At 40.0% G+C, this 21,298-nt stretch overlaps 1 protein-coding gene across 10 annotated transcripts in view; it reads left to right on the forward strand.

Moving 5' to 3' along the window:
- hspg2 (heparan sulfate proteoglycan 2) overlaps positions 1-21,298 on the forward strand; it is a 486,508-nt gene that overhangs the window by 198,858 nt on the left and 266,352 nt on the right. For all 10 annotated transcript variants that reach the window (XM_059655629.1, XM_059655631.1, XM_059655630.1 and 7 more), the window contains 7 exons: positions 1,068-1,219; positions 4,058-4,204; positions 6,333-6,496; positions 12,564-12,743; positions 16,608-16,804; positions 17,368-17,515; positions 20,552-20,679. In XM_059655629.1, the coding sequence (XP_059511612.1) occupies positions 1,068-1,219; positions 4,058-4,204; positions 6,333-6,496; positions 12,564-12,743; positions 16,608-16,804; positions 17,368-17,515; positions 20,552-20,679 (1,116 nt within the window). The remainder of the gene's footprint in view (positions 1-1,067; positions 1,220-4,057; positions 4,205-6,332; positions 6,497-12,563; positions 12,744-16,607; positions 16,805-17,367; positions 17,516-20,551; positions 20,680-21,298) is intronic.

The raw sequence follows: 21,298 nt of genomic DNA on the forward strand, positions 1-21,298 counted from the left end.
CACTCTCTGCACTTTGCCTTGGAGGGGTGAAAATCAGATGAAAGGTGGGTTACAAAAATATGTAGAAAATTTGCCTCCAACTTTCTCAAAACAGTCCAAACTAGTTCAGGAGAGTGCACCGATGATGTGATATCATTCAAAAGTATAGATTCTTGCTTGTTGCTTGCCTTTTCCCTATGTGCAGAGCCCGCTAAACCGAATCAGCGAGTAATGTAATGAAATACTGTAGTGAAGTCAGTGAGTACATGTTTGAATGATTCTCCCTGTGTTTGAACTGGCTTAGTGTTCCCAGCTTTCTAAAATTGCAACCAGTCTATCTTTGTTTGATCAGATTTTCCAGCTCATTAGTTTATTACTGTAAGTAGAGGCTGTAATTAGATCATTGAATAATTTTTCTTTGCAGCCCCAAATGATTGTGACAGGCTTCAACTTTAGCTAGCTTCTTGAAAGTTACAGGGGAGTTCTGGATTCAAACTCTTTGCATTTTCTCACGTATTAAACCAACATAATTGCTAAGGTATATATCTGAGCATTGTCACTTAGGCCAGAGAGATAATAGCGCAAGAAAAATAACGATGTCAAATAGATATTTTTCACCACTGCATGAAGGTAAGTGCATTCTGCTTGATACCAACCAACATACCTATTTCTCTTTCTCTCTCTCGTGCACTCTTCACTTTTCTCCTGCTTTCTTTACAGTCCTGCCCCTGCTCTCTGCCTTATCTCCTCTGCCTTGTGCTTCACTCTTCCCTTTCCCACTGATGGGGAAATTTCAGAACTGGGACAAAGAGAAAGAGCAGCATGAACTCCTAATATTGAGATACATTATCCATTTTTCCTGGCTAGAAATGAAATGAAGTGGGAATTATTTGTTTAATTTATGTCTATGCATATATATCCAGCAACCTTTCCGTGGTGTTTGCAAAGCTCACCTGCTGTCAAATGTTGTTTAGAACTATTTGAATTCACTTGTTATCCTTGGACACATGCAACTGCTATGTGTTCTTCTAGCAAAGCTGTGTTACAAAGGTTTAACTGTAACCAGGTCTCATGTATGTTTTGTTCAGAATTACCATGACTAGTCAGAATGGCCAGGGGACGCTGATCATTAGGGATGCCAAGGAGTCAGATCAAGGGGCTTACACATGTGAAGCCATCAATGCCAAAGGAATGATCTTTGCAATCCCTGATGCGCTGCTGATTTTGAAATCCAACCCAGGTAAGGCCTTCAGGTTAAGTTCAATGAAATTGATGAGTTGATAATAGAAAACATCTAACAATAATCATTTTATTTAGTAATTTTAGACCATAAGTCCATAAGACCATAAGACATAGGTTTGGAAGTAAGGCCATTCAGCCCATCAAGTCCACTCCGCCATTTAAGTCATGGCTGTTGGGCATTTCAACTCCACTTCCCTGCACTCTCCCCGTAGCCCTTGATTCCTTGTGAATTTGTCAAGAATTTGTTGATCTCTACCTTGAAGGCATCTAATGTCCCGGCGTCCACTGCACTCCACTCAAGACCCTTGTCAGTATTTAGGAGTTTGAAGTGACAGTGTTAATTGACACCATAATGCAAGCTTCTCCAGCAATCTAACTCCTGGTGTGTAAGAAAATCTTTGGTCCTCTTGGCTTTAACATTTGAGAATCAAAGGTGGGAATTTGCTCTGTGGCTTTTTATCAAGTGAAAGATTGATGGATCTCTCTTGAATAAGCCAGAATAACAGCGCTTCATTTGTATTTTGTTTGGATGATCCTGAGCATCCATGTCATGTGAATGATAAACTGAAAGGAGTGGCGAGAGAGGGAACTACCAAAAATGCAGCACACCTTACACTGGGTGTGCAAACATTCATTACTTGTTACTGGTGGAATTATTTGCTATGCCAAATATGGTGAGGACTATATACCATTCATTACCTTTGTTAACTCACGTTGCTTGTTGTCAGTTATCCCCGGTACACCTCAACCTGACCATTGGCGGATCTCGTCCTTTTGACAAAACAAATTAAATGCAGTTATTAATCACCAACAGTGATTCAGGGGCAGCTCAGTCACACAGACTGGGCTTAGATTCCCATGTTTACTGTGTGGGAGCAGTCAATATTAAAAGTGTTGAGACTAGGGAAAGAGGATTGATTCTTGTGTTTGTCTCCTGCCAGAGCCAGAGGGTACTGGAGAATAGATGTGATGCTACACCTAATTGTAACTTCAGTTGATGTTTGATGCCAGCTACCTTGCTGATGGAAGAGATGGAATTGTGATCCAGTAGGGAGTTGGTCCTTTCACGTGGAGACTGAAAAGCACCGGTGTGAAGAGAGCATTTTAAGAGGACTATTTTGTAGAATTGACTTTGTGACATTTTCCTTTGACTGATACTGTGATTCCTTTGTAGGATTCAAGTTGGTTGCCATGGTTCCAGAGAACTTCAGAGCTGCTGTTTCATTAGAGAGAAATGATTGGTGGTGGTTGACCTGAGGGTCACCATACCCAATCAGACTAAGCAGTGCCACTTCTCCACTCAAGTCACCTCCCATCTTTAATCATCTAAATCTATCATTGCAACTGTCAGGTCTAAACTGCCCTTAAATGCATTTCTACTGTTTGCTTCAACCACTCCGTTTGGCAGCATGTTCCACCATCAAACAACTCTTTAGACTTAGAGATTGCCTCCTTACAATTTTCCTTCTTCCTTTAAGACATTCCGTAAAATCTACCTCTTTGACAGTGTTTTTGATCATTTGATTCTAATACAGTATCTCCTTGTGTGGTAACACAGTATGGAGCTGGAAGAACACAGCAGGTCAGGCAGCATCAGAGGAGCAGGAAAGTTGACGTTTTGGGATCATGACCCTTCTCCAGAAATGGGGAGGGATAGGGAGCTGAGAAATAAATAGAGAGGAGGGGTGGGGCTGGGTAAGGTAGGTGGATTGGTGATTGGTGAGTGCAGGTAGGCAGTGGTGGGGATTTGTCAGTGAGGTGGGAGGAACGGACAGATTGTGCCCGGACATGGAGGCAGGGATTAGTGGGAGGGTTGGACATGGGATGAGGCCGGTGATGGGGAGATTTTGAAACTGGTGCATTCCATGTTTAGGCCATCGGGCTGTAGGCTCCTGAGGTGGAAAATGAGGTGCTGCTCCTCCAGTTTGCGGGTGATGTCATTGTGAATTGATGTGTTGGCAGTATGGAAGTGCAGTATAAAGGGGTTCACAGTGAATTTCAAATCTCAACCTGGTTATGAAAGGTTAGCTGTTAAAAAGCTCTTTAACTCACAAGGTGTTCTTAATTTTTCCAGTTGAAGCCACACAGAACTGTGTTCTGAGGGACGTGTTGCTTTCTAATTCTTTAATTTTGGAGAGATATGGAGCAATGCTAATGCCACTTGGCTAGTAACTTGGAATCCCAAGATATGTTTTGTGTATGTAGATTGAAAACCCACCGTTATCAAATGGTGAAATTTGAATTTGGTGATTAAAAGTAAAGTCACCTTGAATTAAAAGCTAGCCCATTGGCAACTGTGCAATCACTGTCAATTGTGGTAAAAATTTGGTTCATGATATCCTTGAGGGAAATATCCTTATCTGATCTAGCAACGTATCATTTGCCTCCTTTACTGCTTGTTGCAACTGCATTCTTTCTTTCAGTGATTGGTATGAGAGGACACCCAGGTCTTGTTGTGCCTCCCACTTTCCCAATCTATTGCTATTGTATAATAACTTACTTGCCCTTTCTCACTTCCAAAGTGGCTAACCTCACATTTAACCATGTTATACTTCATTTGTCATATAATTGCCCACTCACAACTTGTCCAAATCTGAGGAACCTCTACGTCTTCATAGTTCACACTGTCATCTTGCTTCATGTATCTCCAGGCTTACAGATGACTACAGTTCATTTCTAAGCAATAGTACATGGCCATTAAGCCTTGTTGTCTAGTTATCAGCTAATATTCTGAAAGCAGCACAGATGAAGTGATTTGGGTTTAATTTAATTCTCTTCTCATTCCTCCCCTCCCTCTGTAGTTTTTATTTAACTAATGAACTGTTTTCCTTTTCAGGAGTCTGCTCCGAAGGTCAGTTCCATGTGGAGGGTAGCCTACAATGTCTTCCTTGTTTCTGCTTTGGTGTTACTAGAAACTGTGAATCTGCAAACCGCTATAGAAACCAGATACATCTGCGCTTCACTGAGGAAGACAACTTTATGGGTAAATGATTATAAAAAACACCTGCTCTTTCGCAAAGCAGATTTTTTGAAACAATATCTTTAGTTTTGCTTCGAAGATTTTTTTTGAGTCTTTCATCAGTCCATCCTTCTGTCTGTGTCAGTTATCTTTCTTAAAAGAGCTAACATGGAAAACAACCACATTGTGACTTTTTGGGAGATTTGTAACTTGACTAGGTAAACAGTCAGTTTGTTAGTTGATACCATACTCACGGAACAGGAAGGCTGATTGGGTATTTGGCACTCCTTCAATATGGTAGTCATCATCCATAGCAGACTTTTACACTCTTAGCTAGTTTGTCTTAATAACGGTTTGTCACACTTGAGTACTGCTGCAGCAATATTAGAGATGAGATTTCCATCCAGACTTGGGACTGAATGGTCTTGTTGCCAGAATAAGACCTTAAGCAGATGTAAAGAAACTAATTGAGAAAACTTTGTGGAAAGGCAACTGATGATACATGTCATTAGCTCTGCAAGGAAACACAAGTCAAATTTTGTTGCCTTAGATATTGGGGAATAATACTCTGGCGAAGAGTCATCCAGACTTGAAATGTTAGTTTTCTGTCTCTCCACAGATGCTTCCTGACTCACTGTCATTTCCAGCATTTTGTGTTTGCAGTATTGGGATGTAATTGAACTGCTGGTATGGGTGGAGTGAAATATGAAGGCTGAGTGCTAATGTGAGCTTGTTGTGGGTGAAAAGGAAGGTTGACTTAAACATCGAGAATAATTTTGGGGCCATAAATAGGTTTGACACAGACACTGTGCCAACTTATAAGCTGCAATCTGCAGTAATCACTGAAGAGCAATAGAAGATTTCACTTGTATGGTTTTGGGAGGTGATTCTGGTTCCTCATTGAAGTTAACTGTACTCGTACAGATCCATCTCCATATTTTAAGCTAACTGCTGAGGATAGCAACATAGCTGGTCTCTGTTTTTTTAAAAATCCTATCTACAGAGGTTTTTGTTAACCCAGTGATACATTTGCAGGTGAATACTTGAAAAAATCCTGTGCTGTCTCATAAAAGATGCATTAAAGTTACAGTCCAGAATTGGTGTGGGCTGTTGCTCTGGATCCTAATACAAGTAAACATGAGATCTTCCCTCTCCTGATGCAAAATGTGTGTTTTGGCCGCAATGGACAGTTGGCTTATTGCAGAAAACTAATAGGCAACACTTTGAGGCTGATGGCCTGGGAGACTGCACTGAGATTGTATGAAGAATAGTTGTTGCTGATGCTTACAATTTTGCGTGTAGCTGGATTGATCCTCCATTTCATTGGAAATTGAAGAGCCAAACAGGTTTGGTTTACCACGTTCAATGTTTCATCCTGAAGTTTTGGCTTTGTCCTGTCATCACTCCTTCACCCTCCCTCTCCACTAAAAGCATGCTAACACATCTCAAGTCCCCAAACTCTGGGAAAATTTTCCTTACACCCCTCCGCCTCTTTGCATTGCTTGCTTTATTCAAGATTCCCCTCCAGACCAACTGTTAGAGTAGGCATTTGGTCATCTTAAGGAGACTTAATACCTTCTTGTGAATTTCAGAGTTTGATAATGATCCTGTGAAGCACTTCAGGAACACATGATTAAATTAGAGATGCTATATTTACAGATTTGTAGAATTCCCTACAGTGTGGAAGCAGGTCATTCAGCCGATTGAGTCCACACCAGCCCTCCAAAGACCATCCAACCCAGACTCAACCCTCAACCCTGTCCCTGTAACCCTGCATTTCCTATGGCTATTCCACCTAGTATGCACATCCCTGGACACTGGACAATTTAGCATGGCCAGTCTACGTAACCTGCACATTGTTGGACTGTGAGATGAAACCAGAGCACCCATAGAAAATCTACTCAGACATAGGGAGAATGTGCAAACTCCACACAAGACAGTCACCCAAGAGTGGAATTGAACCCAGTGGTGCAGTGAGACAACAGTGTAAACCACTGAGCCACTGTGCAGTCCTGATGTAAATTGTTACTGAATTCCGGACTGCCATTTAATCTCCGAATCAGGCCATCTTAACTATACGCAACAGTCAGACTCAGTTGAAGTAATCGTATTTTAAGATTATATTGAGTTACAATTATGTTTTCTCTCCTAGGTGTGAATGTCACAGCAGCAGCCCAACCTGTGACACCTCCTGTCTCAACCTCTCAGATGATCGTGGACCCTGACTCAGGGGAGTTTCAATTGGTTGATCTCTCAAGACGGTTCCTCAGCCATGATTCCTTCTGGACTCTCCCAAGGCAATTTCTGGGGGATAAGGTGCATTTGAAGTTTTTCTACCATTTAAGTGCCAGTTAATCCCTTGAATTTCTCTATCCTGTTTACCTCACATTTATGAAATGCAAACTTCATGCTTTTGTTATTGATATGACTATGGTCATAGCTGTTATTCGGTATGAACTGAAGTCATGGAGTAAGAATAAAGAAGAGCTTTGTTCAGTAATATTATAGGTTATCTGCACCCCGGCAGCAGTGTTTGCCATCTACGTGACACGCTGCAACAGTCACCAAGTCTCCTTGAGCAGCACCTTTCACACCCACATCTCCACCATGTAGAAGGACAAGAACAGTCAATGCATTGGAAAACCATTGTCTGTTATTTTCCCCCACAAGCTACGCATACTCCTGACTTTGAAATATATCAGTGTTCCTTCTCTTCTACTGGATTAAAATCTCTCCTGACAGCACTGTGGCCATCACTAGCCCACGTGGACGGCAGTGGTTCAGGAAGGCAGTTCACCATCACATTTTCCAGGGCGATTTCAGATGTGCAACAATGTTGAACTAGCCAGCAGTGCCCCATCCCTGGAATAAATAAACTGAATAACACAGTTCACAGGAATCCTACACTTGTTTAAAGATCAACTGTGGGAATGTTTAGATCTTTTTGATAAGGTTCTTGAGTAGATTTGTAACTTGGGTTGTGGATGCTGTGGTTGTTTGGCTCACCGAGCTGGTTCGTTAGTTCACAGACGTTTCATTACCCTGCTGGGTAACATCATCAGTGCAGCCTCTGATGCGCTGCAGTGTTTTCCTGCCTGTTATTTAAACTCCAGGGTTCGTTGGAATTTGTTACCTTATTTCTGGTTTTCCTTGGCAGTGGTGTATATATAGGGCCTAGTTCTAAGTGTTTGTTGATGGCTTCTTGGTGGACAACCAGGCCTCTAGAAATTCCTGTGCTTGTCTCTGTCTGGCCTGTCCTAGAATCTTGATGATGTCCCAGTTGAACAGTTGGTTCTCCTTATCTGTGTGAATGGAGATGAGTGAGTACTGGTCATGTCTTTTTGCTGCTAGTTGATGTTCATGTGTCTTTGTGGCCATTTTCCATCCTGTCTGTCCATTGTAATGTTTGTCGCAGTCTTTGGGTGGGATCTTGTTGGGTGGTTCTGTCCATAGTGGATAAGGGTCTTTGGTTTGAGTTAGCAGTTGGCATAGGTTTGACATAGAGTGGGACAACAAACCTACATTTTTGATAAGATCTTTATTATTCCTGTCAAAATGGAAAATTTCACATTATTCTCCATTTGCCAGTTCTTTTTAATGTATCTATAAATGTTTATAACTTCATTATGATGCCTTCATAACTTGCTTCCATACCTAACTTGTGTCATTGCAAATTTAGCACCATACCTTTGGTTTCTTTATCCAAGTATTTTACATAAATTGTAAAATGTTGATGCCTTATCACTAACCCATGTTGCACATTACTCATTACATCTTGCTAATCAGAAAATGTCCCATGTATGCATGCAGTCTTTTTCATGCCAATATGTTACCCCCAAAACCACCAGCTTTTATTTTCCGCAATAACCTTTGATTTGGCACTTTACCAGATGCGTTCTGGAAATCTAAGTACAATGCATCTACTAGTTCCCCTTTATTCACAGCATGTGAACTCCAGAGAACTCCAGTAAATTGGATTAACATGATGTCCATTGATTCTGCTTGATGGTTTTAAATTTTTCTGAGTGCTGTCCAACAATGTGTTTAAATAATAACTTTTAACATTTTCACTGTGACTGATGTTAAGCTAACTGATGCATAGCTCCCAGCTTTTATTTTCACTTTTTAAGTAAAGAAATTGCACTCACTACATTCCAATCTAATGGATCATACCCCGAGTCTAAGAGGTTTTGGAAATTTCAAGCCAGTGCACCAACTACCTGAGTAGCCGATTCTTTTAGGACCTAGCGTAAAGTCCATTAGAATCTGGAGATTTGACAGCCAGGTTTGTTCTGTGCCACTTCTCTAGTGATTGTAATTCTTTTTAATTCCTTCATCCATGACATGTCCTGGTTACAGCTATTTCTGAACAGTTACTTTTATCTTCTGTAATGTAGATGCAAATAAACAGTCCAGTATTAGTTTCTGAGAATCTCTCACCGTACAACCAGAGCTCATTTTTTGTTAACTTTCTTTTTTTAATATCTGAGATGAGGAGAGACCCAGGTGTCCTAGTTGCAAAAGGCTGGTGTACAGCTACAGCAAGTAATTAGGAAAAATAATAGAATGTTATCGTATAAGATGGAACTAAATCTGAAACTCAGTGAGAGGAGCACGGGGGGCAGCTGCATCTACATACTGTATGATCAAATCACCATTTGTTATATGTTGCGAAAACTCATAAAAGCCTGTGTCTACCATTTGTAGCCCCAAGTGGTACCCAGTATACCTCAGAAAACCCCAGAAGGGGAAGTGTCAAAAATTTGAGAAACAAGTCAAGCTAGCTGTCTGTCAATACTACCATGCAGTAAATCCATGAGTGCTTTTCTCCACTAACTGTGTTGCTATCAAGCCAAATGGATATTTGATTTAGCACATGAATGAATAATATGCCATGAGGTCCTTTGCCAGGGACAGCACAGTGGTTAGCTCTGCTGTTTCATAGCACCAAGGATTTGAGTTTGATTCCACCTTTGGGTGACTATCTGTCTGTGTGGAGTTTACGTGTTCTCCCCGTGTCTGTATGGGTTCTGTCAGGTGTTCCAGTTTCCTCCCACAGCCCAAAGTTATGAAAGTTAGGTGGATTGGCCATGCTAAATCACCCATAGTGTTCAGGGATATGTAGGTTAGATTAGCCATGGAAAATGCAGGGTTACAAGGGAATAGTAGGTGGATGAGTCTGGGCTGGATGCTGTTCAGAGGCTTGGTGTGGTAATTACTTGTTGGGCTGAATGGCCTGTTTCTACATTGTAGGGATTCTATTATCTATGATTCCAGGAAATGGGCCATATATCGCATTGACTGAGGGGCTGCTGTTGACCATTTGCTGTCGGCAGCAAGTGATCCAGCCCAGCCAGCCTGTGCTTACAAGCCTCAGAAACAAGGAAAAGGAATTTGGACATACATTGCACATTTTCCAAAAAATGGCGTCCTCGTTTCAGCCAAACTCGCTGCATCGACATGACAACACCCTGACCAATCCGAATCTATCTGAGATTTAAGATTGAGAGTTAACTGTTCTTCGTGTATCTCCATGCCAACATTAATAACCCAACCAATCAGCACCCTCTTCTCTTTTTCTACAATGTGATGTCTCCTTCACCCACCTACAAAGTCTGTTTTTTGTGTGTTCTTTTTGAAGAGTGAGAGATGAAAAGTTTCAACTTCTAGTCCCCTACGAGCAGTGATTAAACAAAACTGGATTTTTGGAAAGAGGTTAAGAAATCTCCTTTGGTTGAAAGGAGGGTGTGACTTTAAGCAGAATGCTGAGAGTTGAGTGAGTAAGAGGAATCAGTCTCTTTCCAAAATTTAACTTTGTTTAAACAGTGCACATGGGAGACAAGAAGTTGAAGCTTTTGCATGTTTCGATGAAAAATTCTGTCATGGGCATTAATTCCTAGTTATTGGACACCTTCTGTGCTTGCTTTGTTCTTGTTTCCCTTTGTTTAGCGCTCCATCTAAATAGTTTCGTGAAGTTTGCGTTATCTGTTTCATTTGATTTGACTATTCAAGGGGACAGCCTCACCAGAATTACCTCCTTGTGTTAGATAAGTTGGAAAGCAATCAAAAACCTGAAGCATTGCTGTCAGAATCAAGACTGCAATGTACTATAGTTATCCTTCTTTACCATTACTTTACTTTATTACCCAAAATTCTAATGGCTGACTCAATCACTTTTAGAACAACCATTGCTCAATGAGGTATTCGTAAAATCTCTCCAAGTTTGTAAATGCCTAAGGTTGACATTGTATTTTGCATTAACTTAATAATGGAATAATTTTGTTTATTTTGTGACCTAAAGTTTATATTTTTAAGGTCATTTAATTTCCTTTCATTTTAGCTGGCAGGGATACAGAGATTCATAATCTGCTGTTTAATATCTCTCTTTGATGTTCGAAGTCGAGTTACATGATCACATGCCTTTTCAGAGTAATATCACACATCTTAATTATTGCTGAGTAACTGTTAGTTTTTTTGCCATCTTGTGTTACTTTGAAAGGGAATATAATTTTGTTTCTGTATATATTAGCATAAAAGACATTTGGCAAAATAGTCAAACATTAATCTGATTTGGCAACACAGTCAAACCCATTGCCAAGCAGTGATTTGGCTTTTCTGCTTTGCGCTGTGATCGCTTTATAGGATAACAGTAATGACATTAATCTCAACAAACACGACAGGCAATGATTTCTTTTTATTGCAGGTTGTTCTCCTACAAACGCATATTTCGACAATGCGAGTTAGCTGCAATGCGATTAACGAATAGTGGAATGGTATTTGTAAAACACCAACTTTAGTTGGCTATAATGTGATTCCATAGAAAATGGATTGTGTGTCATAAACCTCAAATATAATAACACACAGAGAACTACCATCTTATTCAGAAAATATGTGAAGTCTTAGTTTGAAGATTTATGCTGAAGACTGAACACATCAGTATTATTTAAAAATGCAGATAATTTAATGAAAAAATGGACTCCAATGCTCAATTGATGGTATAAGTAAAAAATGAACTATAGTTTAAAATAGTATGAGTGCTGTTAAAACATGCACCTTTTGTGTGTAATATTTTTGCCTAGATTTTGTTACATATTTATTATGTAAGAATTTTTGAACTTACTCATGTTAGTCATTTATACAGTACCAAAAATTGTCTGTGCTACAACGTGCTCTTTTCCAGCACTACTTTGAATACAATGTTACTCAGGTTTAGAACTCATTTTAACCCTACAAATATCTTCAATGCAAATGGGCTGCATAGGAAAGAAAGGTCAGATTCCTCTGCTTCACATAACTGAAAATCTATCCAGAAATCTGTGCCAATGGAATGTCAGGTCAGATCAGCATTTAAGCGGAGGAGGCAATTTCACTGAAAATTGCTGACGTGTCAGTTTCGCGGAGTTGTTGCTGCTGTGAGCTCTATCTCTCACAATTTTGCATTGCTCTCCTCTTTTGGATTATGCTTGCACTATCATGCTGTACTGGCCATTGCTGGCATTTCCAGTGATAGAGCTCTGTTTAAAGCCCAGCTGTCACTTCATTGCAAATACAAGGTCAGATTCATAAATGAGCCTCTTTGCAGCATCACCTCGCTGATAAACTGTCATTATAACTGCAGCTATAAGAGTGAAGCTACACAGATGAGGAAGAATTTTGGAAAATATAATTGTTTATATGTCCTTTGTGCCCCTAACCTTGCTTCTCCCATAGGCCCCATTATTCCTGCCGCGTGATTTTCTATAACACAATGTTGTGCTGAAATGCAACTGTCACATTATAGCAGAACCCTATGCAGCTTGAGCTGGCAATTAAAGATGACCATTGTTTTGATGTTGTGATTCAAACTCGCAATAACACTAGACCAGAAAGTCTTCTCCTACTTAGTAGTCAGCAGGACAAGTCACTTATTTAAAAATTCCATTAGCTGTTTCTCTAATACGTGAAAAATCACTCTCATGAGCAAACCCTTTCTTCTTATGATGCAAAAATGACCTGACATGTGCAATGTCTGGTTTGCAGCTGGCACTTCACTCTCTTGGAGAGAACTCTGCTCGATCTGTGCAGCTCAAAACGTAGAAATGTACAACCTGTTTTTTATTCAGTCAATGATATGATGGGGATACAAGTATAATCAAGTGAGCATTGTGAGCTAGGAGAACATGTTGACTTGCTGGAATTTGCAAGAACTGAGTGGTGAATGATTGATTTAATATCCATTTCAACAAGTTGAAAATATGTGTACTAACTAGATATCCACATACACTCAGCTGACTCTTATTAGGCAATTGTTTTCATGTGCTTGTTTGTGCAATGTGCCTTTTTTTAAAGTTGAGGGAAGCAAGCTGGTGCTGGTTTTGAAGATGTGATGCTTTGTTTAACACAGGTTGATTCGTATGGTGGGTCCTTGCGCTTCAAGGTTCGTTACAGCGTGGCAAGAGGACAATCGGAGCCAGAGGAAAAGGCAGATGTGATTATAACAGGAAATGGAAGAAAACTAGTGTACAAAACAAGGACCTCCACATATCCTGATGTTATCAACCAGAAAGAAATTCTGTTCACTGAGGTAGGTAAAGAGCTTCTAATCCTACTCATCCATCCTTGAGATTCCCTTCCTGACCGATTGCAGATGTCAGTTTTCTGACCTAAAGTTTGTCAGCAGGGTAATTTGCACCAGACATCTGAACAGGCAATTCTAATGACTCAGAGCATCAGATTTGTCTGCTCAGATGCCTGTCCGGTACCTGGACAGAGTATAGACTGGAAAACTAACCACAATTATCAAATGCCATGGGTTATAACGAACAGAATTCTATTCGACTTTAACCTTTCTAAAATTGTAATAGGTGCAATTGAGATCTTGTGTTGGATTTTGAGACAGCAGAGGGTTACTCAGCCCAACAATGGCTTGCATTTCTAAGCACCTTTAGCATATTGGAAGGTGCTTCACGGGACATTATGAGCAAAAATTGGACGCTAATTTGCATAAGGCAATCTTAAGTCAGATGACTAAAAGCTTGGTTGCAATGGTGGTTTTTAAGAAGTGTCTTAAAGAAAGTAAGTCGGGTGAAGAGGCAAAGGTATAAGGAGGAAATTCTAGGGCATTGGGCCAAGGCAACTGAAAGCACTGTCACCAGTGTTGGGAGCATTATAACAATGGGGATCTGTTACTGTTGCTGTCATCCCCAACTGGTTTTACAACCAATGAGACATATTCCAGATGTTGACCGTTAATACTAACAGTTATATTCAATAATATTGTTGCATAAAATGGGCAGTGTACATCCATTGTAATTAATTGGCTTAGGATTTACAATACCATATGAAATTACTGGGATGACGAGATCAACTAAAGTGACAGAGAAGTAAGCTTTTAAGCTGCTGTGGTAGTAACCATACCTTAATGCCAAGAGGTTTGTGTTCAAGTTCCACCTGCTTCAGAAGAGTGTAATAATAGAATAGTACACCTGCAGGTGTGGAAATAGGCCCTTTGGCTCAACAAGTCAACAGGCCTAATAATGTCTGTGAAAAGGTTCATTAGAAAATATCAAAGTGAGGCAGAGGATCTAAATAAAGGCAATGCATCGTTTTGTTTGTTTGTCTTTTCTTATAACCTTGCATCCAAGGATTGTGCTATGAATTTCAGTCAGGAGTTTAGGTCCAGGCTTATGGATCATGTGTTACAGTAGTTTGCCATTGCCTTCAGTAGTATGTCTGACCAGGAGACTCTCCTACCCTTGTGCTTGCCACCTGGTACGTTGGAAGGATTTGCAGGTTGACTATCAATCTGGTTGGCCACATTATGAATACACCCCCGTGATCAAATCCTAGTTATTAGAATCCAGAGTTTCTGGTTCAGAGATAGGGAGACTACTAATGTGCCACAGCACCTCTGCACAAAGGAAGTTGCAAGAAGCTTCATAAATTTGCATAATCAAAATGATTGTTGTGTCAGGGAGGATGCAATTTTGAGAAGTGAACTAAGGCTACATTGAAAAGAAGAGCTTCAGAAATGAAGAGGGAGCTATGGTTGTGCTCCATGTTGTAACGGACCACTCTGGCATCCAGCGTAAAGAAAGTATTCCAGCTTAGTTTTTCCAGTGTGGTCAGCTGAGAAGAGCAGCATTGTGGCTTATCCTTTGGCAGAGATTAGCTGGAATGTCAACCACAGTGTGTTGGCAGGATTGGCACATAACTGTGAGGTTAATGTGGTGGAATGCCATGTGAACCCTACAATTGATACTCCAACTGATCCCAGTGTTCACATTTGTGATGATGCTGTTTTCCTTTTTATGCTATCAGATTTATGCTGTTTTCCACAGCAAACCTCAGTGAGGTACAGAGTGGACAAAATGCATGTTGTAAGTGTTGCGTGCATTTTACGATATGTATCATCTGGTGATATTCAATATTCACACATACTAAGTTGACTGTCAATGCACCTCCAACAAATTGGCTCCCTCTCCCCTCTAATGTGGATGTGGGGTGGAGCTTGATTTTCCAGTAAGGTTATTGGTCATGAGCTTGCACTGTCTGCTTTCTGATCCTCTTGCACAAAGAATGCCTTTGATTAGTGTGAAACACATGATCCATATCACCAAGATTATCAATCAAGTCTTATGGCCTTGAGGTTTTGATTTTCTAGAGTTTGTATTTGTTGACTTGGAATTTATTTTTTGGCCCGCTCTGGTTCTGCATTCTGTTTTTGCATTTCTGCATTCTGCTCCCAAACAAATAAAACCATTGAAGTCTTCATCCCCACAAAAGTACAGATTTTTAGATTTGTTTTCTAATCTTTCAGGACAGTAATGCACAACATTTAATGAATAATTTTGTAACAAGAGGCTGCATCAATTAGAGTTCCATGTAACTGTCATCTCTTTACACTTTGTTTTTGAATATACTTTTAGCTTGATTTTTGGTGGAAGCACGTCTTCAATTTCCTTGAATATTGTTGCTTGAAGACCAATTCAAAAGCCGATACCATTGGGAGAGTGCTGCTGTCTCTTGTTTCCAGAACCTGGGAAGAAATCTGCAAATGAAATAACAGATCCTGATTCTGTTCACTTAGCTACTTTTATTTTACTGATAATAATTTCTGTCATACTTTTTGTTTATTTTCAAAAATGCCATATTTTAACAAAAGCAAAACAAATTCCAAAATATTTCAACTTGAACATTACAAAATTTGTAATAATATTCAGCTTGTATCCACAGAGAATGTTACCCCCAATGCAATTTTAATTTAAATATTCAAGTATTTAAAAAGTACCTTTCATATCAGTCATACAGTGTGAGGGCAGGTACATTTAAAAATGCAAATTACAAGTATAGTAGATATAAATTTTAAAAAAAATCTATATTCCATGTTCCACTCTGAGATGCTTCAATGCATTTCCAATGTTTTCCAATATAATTCAACATGTACCCTGTGTAAGTCACACAGCCTGAGGGGCTTTACCTGGTTTTCAGCCCCTCAGTAAACTGTGGCTGAAGGGTGTTAGGCAGTAACTTTTCTCCATTACATGTCTGCGCTGGTTCCCCTCAGCTTTAATACATACCTCAGTGTGTAACCCTGTTCCTTCGAATTTGCTGGCCTACAATCTTCATCTAAGGGTAACTCCTTGCACAGGAAGACCAGCAACTTTCGAGCAAACCCAGGAACATCTTTCAGTGTGCAGTTGATGTTTACCTTAGTGTGCAACAGTGGAACACAGAGCTGCTTGGGATGAACCTCCACAACATATTTGCATCTTTGTCCAGATCTTCCTTGCAAAGGCACATTCAGCAGAGAGGAGGACAACCATCCCTTTGACCTTGATTTGCATTACATTTTTGTTTTCTTGACTTATTACGCCTGATGCATGGTTTTTGGTTGAATACCTGCTTTGATTAGCACTTCAAAATCAATTTTCCTGTTATTTTGAGCATAATTAATATGTTATCTTTTAATCCAGGCATCTCTGGAATTTTTCACTTCCCGCAACGTGTGATCATGAGTTAGCACATTTGTAAATGGTTTCTGAATAGCTGACTAGTGACCTAGCTGTAAATCAGAGGGTTGTGGGAAATCACCTTTTTCACACGACTGTAGGTTAGGTAGGATAGTATGGTACTACAACTGTGAAAACAAGTTGTGTGCTGTAACGTTTTGGTGAGTTTTGTACCTAACTCCATTGACAAGAGTTGACGAGAAAGCTATTCTGAAACTGATTAATAAAATGCATTTTTTTTTTAACTGTGTTGTAAATAAATCTTGGCATCCGTGCTGCAGCCTAATTTGATTCTTTCTTAGGGCTGTCAATATTCTAAAATGAGTGCAATTTTTGAAGCTATAAATAAAAAAAACACTATTTATTGCACAACAATTGAAGTAAACATAAGAGCTCTCTCAACGCATTAACTGTTTCATGTTTTTTTTCCAATGTAGGATAACTGGCAGCATGAGTCAGGCCTCCCTGTGACACGTGAAGATCTAATGATGACATTGGCTAATCTAGACAAGATAATGATCCGAACAAAGTATGACAACAAAATGTCCAGCATTGGTCTCAGTGACATTGTCATGGATACCACCAGTGTGGAATTTACAACTATGGGAAAACCAAAGCTTGTTGAACAATGCAGGTACTACGTGAATTTTCTTCTCATCTGGTGCCGTTTGGCTTCTGAGACTTGCAATTAAGGTTGGAATTTCCAGAAACCAGCTTGCACTGAAATTTGCGTCCATTTCTGTGGCAACTTGTACTGAAATTTCTTGACAAAAAAGTCATCCCTGAAAAGCATCGAGATACTGGCTTCAAATCCTGAAGAAATATTCGGCAGTAAATTTACCCTCATTCAGTACTGGCATAAATGCAGAAATCAAGAGCTATGTGCTGTTTTCTACAGACAAGGAGACACATGAATGAGTAAAGTAACATGTGCCAGGTGAAATGAAGGAAAAATAAGGAAATTTGCCTGTAACAATACAGTGTAAGAGTTTAAGCCAGTCACCGGCCAAATTTTCTCTCAGGAAAAATAGAATAACTCTGCCTTGGTTATTCCAAAAACTGCCGAGGAAATTCCCGCACACTCATTGATTGCCATGCAACAGCACATTTACAAACAGAACACTGTAGGAATTTAAGTTGCACTATGAGATACTAATTGGGAGCATATAAATTCAAGGCAAAACTTCTGTCTTCCAGATGCCCTCCAAGTTACAAGGGTCTGTCTTGTGAGACCTGTGCCCGTGGATTTAAACGAGTTTTGACAGGGCCATACCTGGGTGTTTGCGATGGATGTAGCTGCAATGGACATGCTAGCAGCTGTGACAAAGTCACAGGATACTGTCTGGTAAGAACTTGAGGCACTGTAATAATAAAATTGAGACTCTCTCAGAACTGTATTAAATAATACCACCACATAGTCACCAAACAGCATTACACTGTTATTAAAAGCAAGAAGCCATCAGGACAAGCACTTCAGATATTCTGGTTATTTAGATGTCTACATTATATCAGGAATTTTGGATTGTTTGGATAAAGATAACCTATATTTCATGTTGGGGTGATGGTTCCTTTAAGAAACAGGGAGATGATCTCAAAGTAGATCTTGAGTTGCTTCCAGAACTGATCATGTGATCAAGATTCCTGAGAATTAAAAAAACAATAGAATAGCTAAGGATCAACAAGGTTATGGGATGAGTAGTTTGCTAAGCATGATTCTGTATTCAAGGAGTTTCAGGGTTCAGTTTTAGTTGAGAACAAGTTTACTGCAAGGAATATTTTCATTTAAAATTCAATGCAACTTGCTGAAAGAGTTTAAAACTATTGTGAACTAAATCACTCAACTAACACTGAATAGAACTTCTGGGATGCAAACTGAGATATTGGAATCATACCTCACAAGTGGGAAGATTGTTGTGGTTGTTGAAGATCACTCATGTCAGTCCAGGACGTCGCTGCAGGAGTTCCTGGGAACACTATCCTGGACTCAACTTTCAGCTGCTTTAACAATGGTCTTCCTTCCATCATAAGCGCAGAATTGCAGATGTTCACTGATGATTGCACAATTTTCAGAGTGTTTGTGACTCCTCAGATATTGAATCAGTCCTATGTTCAAATGCAACAGATTGGGATAATATCCAGGCTTGGGCTGACAAGTGGCAATTAACGTTTGCACCACAGAGATGCAGGCACTCACCATCCCCAGTAATAGACAATTTAAACACTGCCCCTTGACATTTAATAACATTAATGACATTGAATCCCTTCATATCAACACCTTGAGGGTTACCCGTGATCAGCAGCTGAATTGGACACGCCAAATAAATGCTTGGCTACAAGAGCAGGTAAGAGGTTTGGAATGCTGCAGCAGATAATCCAGTTCCCAACTCCTCAAAGCTTGTCCATCTAAAAGGCACAAATTAGGAGTGTAAAGGAGTATTTCCTACTTGCCTGGATGAATGCAGTCCAACACAATTCAAGAAGCTTGATACCATCCGGGACAAAGCAGCCCCTTGATTGGCACCATAGCCACAAACATTCAGTCACTGGGTCAAAGTCCAGGTATTCCCCCTCTAATGGCATTGTGTTGTGGATCTACCTGTGGCACATGGATTGCAGTGGTTCAAAAAGGCAGCTCAGCATGACCTTCTTGAGCGATTAGGGCCAGGCAATAAGTTTAGGTCCAGCCAGCAATGCTCCCATCTCATGAGTGAATATAAAGTAAAATAGGAGGGAAGACGTTTTAGATGTGAGACACCATAATCAAAGAATATTTGACTATAAAATTTCTGAACTTAGCTGGTTACATTTACAAAACTTGATCTGAACTGGGAATCTACAATTGGAGGAGCGTTAGAGGAAACTTCGAGGGGCAATCTCAAGTACGTGAGCAGATAGCTCAAGAAATTTCAGTTCTTAAGCACACCTTTGAAACAGTACTCAGATCTATTTCTGAATGGTACCTGGCTTGAGTTCTTTGTTTGAGGTATAAATCAAATAATTCTGGAACGGAAGTTGAGTTAAGAAGCTTGATTTAGAGTGTGCTTTATATTTTTTGTGTTTAATATAACTGATTTATTTAAGAAAGAGCGTCATTATTAATATTCATGTTCTTTAAGTTGCGTGAAATAGAATTCTTTTGTCTTAAACTGTGAACCATATGGGTTTTGTTCTTTTAGTAAATATTCAAATGATCAGATACAGGAGTCACAGCAAGGTTGGCCTTTTGCTTCCCAACCAGAGCTGCCGTTGAGAAGGTGATGGGGCACCACTCTGTTGAACAACTTCAATCCTTAGAATGAGGGATGCAGTAATGTGCCAGTTCGTGAGATCTGTGTTGTGATCAGCAACAGTGAAGAAATGACAGTCTATGTTCAGGCAGGATCGTGTGTTATTTAGGAAGTAACTTTGATATTTTGGGGTTCATGCACCAGATGTTCTTGCTTATCACAGAGGGTGTTGTAGGTTTGGAAGGTGCTGCCAAAGAAACCTCTGTGACTTGGTGCAGGAGCACAGCTGTTAAGTTTCTGGAATAGAAGTCAGGGAGGGGTCTTGAGTAAACAACCTGGTAACCCTGGAGAATTTCAAATCAGATTTTAAAAACGTGAGGAACAAAAAGTCAGTACAAGTAGAGGTGGACCATGTTCTTGTTTGATTGGTGTGAACGTCCAACTAGTTTACGAATACGTTTTAAGGAAAGAAACCAGATATCTTTACTTGGTCTGGCCTGTACATCACTTCAGTCCCACACAAATGTCATTGGCATTTAATCGCCCTCAGTTATAATCAAACAAGTCAGTTAGTTGTAAACCTAAAGAAAATGATCTGTTGGAAAAGTGAAGTGTGCTGGTGCTTTGAATGTTGGAGATCTTTAATAATTTCCAGCGTAGCCACATTCAAAAGGGAGTATCCTATGGTCACCCTCAGCAATGTGTATTTACGAGAACTTCACAGTTTCACCGGAGAGCTCGCTTCCCTGTACTGAACATCTTCCCTCTCTGAAGGAATCTGCCAATTAGTGTAATCTAGAGGTACACCCCACATCACAGTAAAACCAGAAACTTGTAGAAATCTGAAATAGCTCAGTCAATATTTAAAAAGGGATGAGACAGGTTAACGTTTGGAAAAACTTCTCATCAAAACTCCCAAAGAGCAGTTGAACGAGGGTGGATTTAAAACTAGTTGGGCTCTCAGTGATTGAGAGTTGGGTTAGACACGTACTTTCTTTTGAATATGTAACCCACCATTTTAGATTTGAAGTACTGATGCATTCCTCTGATAAAGAAGACAATGATCCCAAGTAAATTCTGTTTTCAGGTGTATATATTTTGGAAATGGCTTTGAATGGCTTTCATTAGTTAATATGTATTTTCATACCTCACAGAGCTGTCGACACAATACGGAAGGTCCACACTGTGACAAGTGCAAGCCTGGATTTTTTGGTGATCCCACTCGAGGGACTGCCAACGACTGCATGCCATGTCCATGTCCGTTTACTGATTCCCGGAGGAGGTCTGTGTCCTACAGCCAGAAGAACCGTGGAAAAACAGCTCTGCAGGGGAAATGGGGCAAAGTGATGATGTTACTGGTCTAGTGATTCAGAAGCCTGAGCTGATAGTCTCAGGCGTGGATTCAAATCTCACTGCTGCAGTTAGTGAAATTTGAATGCAATTAATAAAACATTTGGAGTTTAAAAGTTTAACTAGTGGTTACCATGGTAGCTATCACTGAGTGTTGTAAAAATCATCTGGTTTACTGGTGTCCTTTAGAGAAGGAAATCTGCCATCCTTGCCTGGTCTGACCTACATGTGACTCCAGGTCCACAGCAATTTGGTTGACTTTAGTCTACCCTCTGAAGTGGCCAGCAAATTGCTCATTTTGAGGTAAATTAGGGATGGGCAACAAGTGCTGTGGTTGCCTGTAACACTTACATCTCATGAATGAAAACAAAAGTTTTGTGAAGCTGAGTATGTTAGATTTGTGGTTTGATGTAGGTTTGAGAAAGGATCTTTGTTTGTTTCTGCATTAATGAACAATTCATTGCACGTCTGTCTTCTGTTGCATTTACTTCCTACTTGGGATTCAACAATTTCCTCTCAATCCTTTTTTTGAAGCTGGTTTCACTGTTCCC

The sequence above is a fragment of the Stegostoma tigrinum genome, chromosome 28 (genome assembly GCF_030684315.1).
Source record: "Stegostoma tigrinum isolate sSteTig4 chromosome 28, sSteTig4.hap1, whole genome shotgun sequence".
Taxonomy (NCBI): Eukaryota; Metazoa; Chordata; class Chondrichthyes; order Orectolobiformes; family Stegostomatidae; genus Stegostoma; species Stegostoma tigrinum.